An 8512-nucleotide genomic window follows, 5' to 3' on the forward strand; every position below is an offset into this window, starting at 1 on the left:
CTCGCACTGCACACACTCATACCAGTAACTGACCGATTTAAATCACACCAATATGGTGAATAGCCGTAGAGAAGATTTCATGAGCAATAACCACTCAAGTTATTTTGCCGTGTCGGGGATCGAACCCGCGATTCTCGGATTGGTAGTCAAGTGGTATATCGACCTAAAGTAATAGGGCGCTGTAATACCTAAAGATGTTTCATACTATAGTCGTGAATATTTCTAAGAATTGCACAGCCGTGAACTTGCTTTAGTGATAATTATCGGCAACGAAAAAGGTCAATAACATTACGATGGCAATGAGAACAACATTGCACTTCACAGAAATAATATTAAACTTCAATCAAATGACAGACTCGTGTGCCTAAATCAGTATTTAAGCGCAGTATGCGTTTACAGGTCAGATGACCCACTATTTCCATTAGCACGGGTAAACATATACTATTATCTGGACAAATACTGCTGATGTTAATGTGGTTTAATATTGTCGTTCGAACTCCTTGCAATGAGTGGGTCTTTAGTTTGATCCTTTTCATTGCAACGTTTCAGTGATCTTTCCCAAGACATAAACAACCCTGTTTCTAACAAATAAACGGGCCCGACACTTTCTGATAAATCCACAGGCTTTCGAAATCGTCAAATCAAATAAATATGGGAGATAAAGGACACATGAAATTCATGACAAAGTATATGTATGTAAATTTTTGTGGTATGTAAACGGTCAATGCAAAGAAATGGGAGTTTAAACCGACTTAAATCTAATAAACCTTACGCTTAGCCTATAATAAAAACACATCATTGTGCAAATGTATAAATTAACATACACCTCATAGCATTGCGAATGAAATTAAACAACGATACAAGAAATGATAATTATTTTTATGTACAATTTAATTGCTGAATGAATCACTATGTCACAGAGAAACAGAATTGGTGAATGTTGTGACACTATATAATGAATTAAGTTAAGTATGAGTATGCATATTTTTATCCAGGGCGGTACTTTTCGCCTTATGTAGATGATTGATTACAAGAAATTGTGTATATTATTTTTGTGTCGCCACTTCACACATATATGCATTAAGTCATCTTTGTCCCGCAACTCGCCTGATGTAACCATACACAATGCCTTATTCTGAACTCGTTTGTGTTGCAGGTTTGGAATCACAAGCGCAGAAACCCGATGTACAGTTTTGGTATCCGCCACACCCAATACGAGGCACCTTTGATTGTTGAAGTTCACGACTAACATTCGAATCATCTAATAGTATGGGCGAAATGATTCAATCATGTGATATGCGCTCAATGCGAAAACTCAACGTTTATGGGATGCTTTCAATCGTTTTCGCCACCAATTGTTACTGCCGGAAAACTATTACCAGTCTAACAATAAATGAAACAATCTACATATTTTATAGTTTAAATTTGCTGTAAGTTCGACACCTGGTTTTGAATTCTGTTGATGTGAAGCTATTTTTTATGCAGTAATCACGTACAATTGATCGTGTTTGAGTCTACATTGATTATAAATAATAGTTTTATGATTGCTTAATTTATTTGCATTTTACATGTATATAATTATGTGTTTCTCTTTTTGTCGAACGTATTTGTTATCGTTCTTTCATCAATGCAGCCTGAATAATTGAAGAAACAGCAGGAAACTTAATTGTATATAATGTTTTGCGTTTCTATTTCTAACAATTTGAAAATTGAGCACTTGTATGAAAATACCTTTTGGACACATAACACTGTTTGGCACATCGTCTGGATTAAACACATAATTATTGGGTCATAATAACTTGTCTAAAACTGTCTTCAGTTTGGTTTTGTGTTTATTTTATCTTTAAAAAAATGTCAACATGGTTCATAGCATTAAGTAGTATACATGCATGTGCTGTACCACTTAAGTTTGTTGATTTTTGTATCAGTATTATAACTATGCAATACACATAAATACTAACTAGTATATTTGTAAAAGAAGTGTCCAATATGTAACATGTTGACGTATTTAAAAGCCTATTTTTATGCTTTTTTACTATTTCCAGCTCCATAACTTTAGTTTTATTTCAACATTTTCCAATCTTTATGCTATGTGAACAAAATCTTTATTTTCAGACTTTTTTGTTTGGTTTTATTCTGACCAATAAACTGTGATATTTTTGTATCTCAATAATATTTTATTTACATGGGCACTCATCATGGTACATGTAGCTGCATGTTCACATTATTGCTTTTGAACAAGCAATTCGACAAACGTGATATTATCATATATCTAAGCATCTTGGTTTATCATCTGGTTTTTGGAACAGAGACAGGTGCATAGTTTGGGCTCCTTACATTTACGTTTTGTTTGTTGTTAGCAAACTTTTATCTGCAAATACATTTTTTGTTCAAAGTATTTACAAAACATTGTGATTGATAAACCTTTTGATACCGGTTTTTATCAACAAAATGTCAATAACGTATGCTAATTAAAACTCAATTATTTAGTAAATCGGAAATTGTTTTGTTTAAAGTATGAATTGCTATAAAACAGTGTGAAATATATATTGCCAAAACACAAGGACTCTATTGACAAATTAATAGATAGAATATGCTTTCGCTTAATCGGAAAAAATCATCAAGTTCTGGATCCATGTATAACTAAATGATGTTAAATACTTTAAAAATACAAAAAAATATATGAAAGTTCACTGTACAATATAACAGTTATGAAACACGTCAGGCATGGCATGATATATTTCAGTAATACTTCACATAATATATTACATGGTGCATTGTTTCTAACAATAAACATTCGGCATTCAATTATAAAATCAACCCGTCATATATGATATGTAACAGTAAAAACACCACATACGCAAGATAAATAATAGTAATCAAAGAAATTATACAGCAGAGTATACAATGGTATTACAACCCCGGCATGATTTAGTACATACAAAAAATACACCATATTACAGTTTCATAACGTAAAAGACATGATACGGTACAGTGGAAAAAAAACTACTCAGACACGGACAATCATTTTAATACAAAAAATCAACCATGACATGGTACATGGGCACAACACCTCAGCCATGATTGGATATTATGGTAATACAACACATCATTCACAACAATGTACAGTAGTACAATATAGACACAATATAGTACAGTAAAACAACACATTAGACACGACGTGCTTCACTGGTACATCGCATCATTCAAGACATTTTATAGCAATACCAGACATATAAATTGGTAGGTATATTAGATTGGTATAACGCATTCGACACAAGATATTGTGAAGTTGTGGTAGGGGTGAACGGTAAGTTGGAGTCGTCTTCGTCGGTGATACGGGAATTCCGTACAATTTTCCCTGACCCTTGACTTACTATAGTGTTGAAACATATTAGGTATCGGGTTTGGTATTAATACCGTACCTCAGACATGACAGAGTACAGTGGTACAACAGCTCATAGATGAGATATTGCAGTAATTAAACGCGTCAGCCATGGAAGGTTCAGCTATAACACAATCTGACATGATATATTTTCTGCGACCTTGAATAACAATCAGCAGTCATTTGTGCACATGGTGTTTTATTTTCGGTAAGTACATGTACTTCAATATGTTTCTTACATATGTCATTTCAAGTACCCTGAAACTGATGCCCGGCCTAAAGAACTTATTACATGTAAAACGAGTTTGAACGCCATCATATTAATATGTATGTATATATTATATAATATCAAAAGTGCATGTACAAGATTAGTTAGCAGTTTTCATGATTGAAAAGGTATTATAGAAACAACAACAACACTATTTAATAACATTAAAAGTGTATGCTAATAACACTATTATTCGACTTAATGCTGATCACAATGTGGGTCGTAATATTGCGTATATGTTGCATGATACGTACAGTCCCCGTATTATGTATTTGTATTTACTGCAGGCCGTCGTACAGACAAATAAGGATTACATAGTGAGATAATGAACGAATAAATACGGAAAATATTCGGTGTAGTTATTATCAGTCATCTCTAATGATCGATCAAAACCAACACAAAATGTTATTTCCGTTTGTAAAATATGAAATGTGATGGTGTGGTGGATTTATAACAGTGTCGGACTAAAGGACTAACACGAAGGGTGGTGCAGCACATGAGACAGGAAATGGTAAGGTCGTTCAACACATCAGACAAACTATAGTACAGTTCGACAATACACCACACTTAAATTAATACAGTAGTGAAAGACATACAGGGTGACATAGTACAATAATGCAACATATAAGACATTTAATTATATATTTTAAAAAGAAATACGAATTGTTTCTTTTCTTTATATGAACATGTTACTATGTTATCTTAACGATTATGCTCACTTACGGGTATAATTATTGTATTTGTTTAACAAAATGTAATCATTGTAAAGTACTGATTTTGTTAAAATATACCGACCAATCTACAGTCCGACATGAATCCCAAGACTGTATAAAACGAATACAATATAACACATTGGGAAATCAGCGTGTGCGTCAAACGCGTGGTCATCATTGCTTGAAGAGTCAGCGAATTTGGCGATCTCCCAAAGGGAAAGGGTGACATTCATAATGGACACAATATGTACGTCATCTAACAATATGGAGATGAATAAGGTGATTCAACTGTTGACGTGTGTGCATACCACATTTAATAATTAAAAGTGTTTCTTCAACACATTATCGGTGTCATATCATCCTGCTATAGTTAAAATCGCGTATGCTTTACAGACAAATAAAGATCTTTTCATGTCCCGAAAGAAATGCTTACGGTGGATTCATTAACAATGAAAACAACACAAACAGAAATAACAACAACTAAAATAAAAGCAACAATGGGTTGTACAACAATGGTCTTCATGGAAGTAACAAAGGTCTCATCAGCCTTTTATTGATCCTCCGCGCCCATATCAATGAGAACGCCCACGTTGCATCAGTAGGATGTTCCATGGACGATGTTTATAAGTTTTGTTTTTGACACATAACCATTACGTTATTTAAAGATAAATTTGGTTTTGTAAAATAAACGATATTTTGACATTCAGTATTTATTCAGTACTATATTAACTGTATATTTTTAGAACGAAAAAATGTGAGACGTAGCCACAAAACGTTAATTTTTTAAAATCATCACTTTAGTTATTACATGTACACAAGTTTTGTCACTTAACATATTTATATATCAAACCACGACGGGAGTTTAATTAGGAAAAGGGTCTATCCGTTGCACTAACTGGTGTCACAAGACCGGTTAATATTATTACATAAATTTGCCTTCTAATTATTACACTATGTGATTATTTTATAGGAAAATGTGACAGCAGCAAACTAGTTTAATGTATTTACTTTCAGATATTAGTGCTTTGCTGTCTAGACTTCATTATACAACAATACATGTAGTAATAAAACAGGCAACATTTTTTTCAGTAATGGTTACAGACTTTGGTTTCGTTTCTAACAGTTACGGGGTCTCCCGTATTGAGGTTCCGTCTTTCGTGTTCCTCATATCAGTCTTTCATGTAAAATCATTAAACTATGTATTTCATGCGTTCGTACATTGAAGTAAGCTGAAATAGTACTGGGCTGCATCATACCAAACATTAAACAGCCAGTACAAGTGCATCCGCTACACGTACATTGATGATATAATTGTACTTTCATTTCTTTGCACTACATAGTTTGTCATCTAATTTTTTTTAAACAAGCAGATTATCAATTATTACATATACTTTTATGTATATGTGTTATTATAGGTTGGTTCGACATGATAGACAATTAAAACGCCAGATAAGTGCAACACCTTTGCCTTTTATGCTAAAAAAAGTATTTTATATTGCTCTTAGCATTCTTTTTTTATTAATACGCAATTAAAACGTAATTGTAGTACTTAAAATGTATAAATTAGTTAATTAAACATCATATTAAAAATAAGGTCCTTTTATTGCATGGTTTTACACGTGTATATTAAATATCCAAAATGCCAACCAAAACATCATCAAAAGCAACGCAAAAATATATTACAGTGCACACATTATTTGTACTAGTTATGTCTGGTGAAGCAAAAACAGCATACACTATATAAACTATATATCAACAATAGAGGAGGACAGTCGCAGACAAGTGATTGCGGGGCTGCACACAGCTAAACAGACAGTTACTTAGATAATAACCCTGTGATATTAAACCTTCGAAATAAAATCTTTAACAAATGTGATCATTAAATAAATCTAGGAGTCAGTGCACATTGGATGGAGTTGTCTGAAAAATAAAAATAAAATAAAGCGGAAGTATTCGGTGAGAAATTTAAAAAAGATATCAATACAGTCAATGGCAGTGCAGTTAACGACGTAAACTATACAAGCACAAACTACAACCAACACGTTTAACACCAATGTCGCGATCCCCAAATACTCAAGCTAAATCGGAATAGGACCCGATTCAAGAAATTTTACAGCAGCAGATTCAGAAGTAAAAGTGGCAACGGTTACAGATTGCAGACAACCCATCCACCAATCAACGGAAAGAAGCCAATTAGAACAAATTAGCTGTAAATGCACATGTTTATACACTGAAAAAAGTTAAGACTATTTTAAAAGCAGGAACCAACAATACTGAACAATAGCGAAAAATTCGTAGTAATAAATTGGTTATCGATACTGTTTGTGGATACTTTGTAGAAGTTAATACATTTCCGAGGTAAACCAATTCAATTCAGTGAAAATTAAATTGAAAAAAAAACGACTGAGACATAAACCGGATTTTTCATTGCATTATCATTGAAAGGGTCACCGAATTGACCATAAATAAGAATATAAGTGTCGAATATTTTAAACAGACAAAAACAAAATCACAAATTATAATCATTCTAAACCTGTATACTTCCGATCAGGAATATGTTCAAAATGTACATTTTAAAACCGATTACACAAAACATGAAGGCGAGTTGATAATACCAAACGCGTACTTTGGTTTTTGTGGTTTTGGAAAACAGTTTATTAGATTATTAAATTCTAATGACACATTACCACCGTTATTTTAGTTTTATGCTCAGAGGAACAAATATCAATTTACCTGTTTGATAATAGACCAAGGCGTATCTCTTGAAACCTGGTTATGTACATTACACGGGAAAAGACATGTCAGTACAACATACATCGATGTCAGTTGCTTGGAATGCCATACTTTTGAAGAAAACGACGAAAACATACGCAAGACAGTCATGTATTGTTAAAAGGTAGATTTAGAAACACAATTAGAAACACAAAGCTCATACCACGAGGATGAGGCCAGCTTCTACTTAAGCTGCATATTTATATGATATTTCATTGAATATAAAAATCAGTGGTACTTGTATATTGTTGAACATAATAACTTAAACAGCTACAACTTTTACAAGTTGTCTGCTGTCGTATCTCAATATACGTCTTAAATGTCTCTGCTTATGGAAGGAAGGCATGTGTTCTGTGACTGTAACATGAAATACATACCACATTAGCTGTGCATGTTTTATTACAACAAATGGTAGAACCTACTCTAAAATCTATATATTTACATACGGGGCCGACACCGAAAAAAATTAATGATTAACCAAAACTGACCTTTGAAGAGCGTTAGTTGAAGGTTTATCTAGATTTTGTTGGTTTCCAACCTCCGTGAGAGCAAAAAATCCTTAGCACATGTTATGTACGTCTTCATTCCTTAGCCATATTTAATGCAATTTCTTATTATATCTTCATCAGTAATTGTGGTACTTTTTAGTATGATCTGTTCGGATGATAAGCCAGACGTCTCTTTCTCTGTTAGTTCTACGGAGGCTGGAAAGCGAACAATATAGACCAACCTTAAACTTACAATCTGCAAAGATTAATCTCGGTGTATTATTCTATTTTTACGTTATGCTAGTATTTTAATGTGCGCATTTATGATGACATAACTACTGTGTGTAGCATATATACGCGACACGAATATCGACGACGATGTTGACTGAGGCACTAAATTTGATCATTACAAATTGTGTTTGCCAGTATTTATTTTTTCGTTTTAATTACGTAAAACTATGAAGTTGCAATATTGCAGTATTACAAACTAAGAACACAAACAAAATATGCGAACTAGAATTAGTAAAATTGATAGAGCTTTATTATCATTATTCGTGTTGTACGCCATACCTTACTCGGAGCCGAAGAATAAATAAGTAAATAATTCTAAAAATGGCGCGCGGTGTGTTTTGTAATTATGTGTGTGCTGATTGTTTTCGACATGCCATCCATAGTCGGGTCATTATATGAAAAAACAACACCCATCCCCCCCCCAAAAAAAAAATGCTACAAAAGGTATTTTTTACTGATTCTGAAAGGGTAGTATGCCCTTTTATAATATATCAAACGTTTACCCAAACTGGACTACCGGAAAGTGTTTTTTTTTACAAAGTGTTTAATATTAATCTTTTGAAAGAACTTTTAGGAGACGAAGTGTGAAATGAGT

The 8512-nt window shown here is 33.1% G+C and overlaps 1 protein-coding gene across 1 annotated transcript in view; it reads left to right on the plus strand.

The window, feature by feature from the left end:
• The window catches only part of LOC127853088 (outer dense fiber protein 3-B-like), a 32067-nt gene extending 29903 nt beyond the window's left edge, over nucleotides 1–2164 (plus strand). The window contains exon 5 of the mRNA XM_052387284.1: nucleotides 1157–2164. Within this exon, the coding sequence (XP_052243244.1) occupies nucleotides 1157–1249 (93 nt within the window). The 3' untranslated portion in view covers nucleotides 1250–2164. The remainder of the gene's footprint in view (nucleotides 1–1156) is intronic.
• The last annotated feature ends 6348 nt before the right edge of the window (nucleotides 2165–8512 follow it).

The sequence above is a fragment of the Dreissena polymorpha genome, chromosome 12, assembly GCF_020536995.1.
Source record: "Dreissena polymorpha isolate Duluth1 chromosome 12, UMN_Dpol_1.0, whole genome shotgun sequence".
Taxonomy (NCBI): domain Eukaryota; kingdom Metazoa; phylum Mollusca; class Bivalvia; order Myida; family Dreissenidae; genus Dreissena; species Dreissena polymorpha.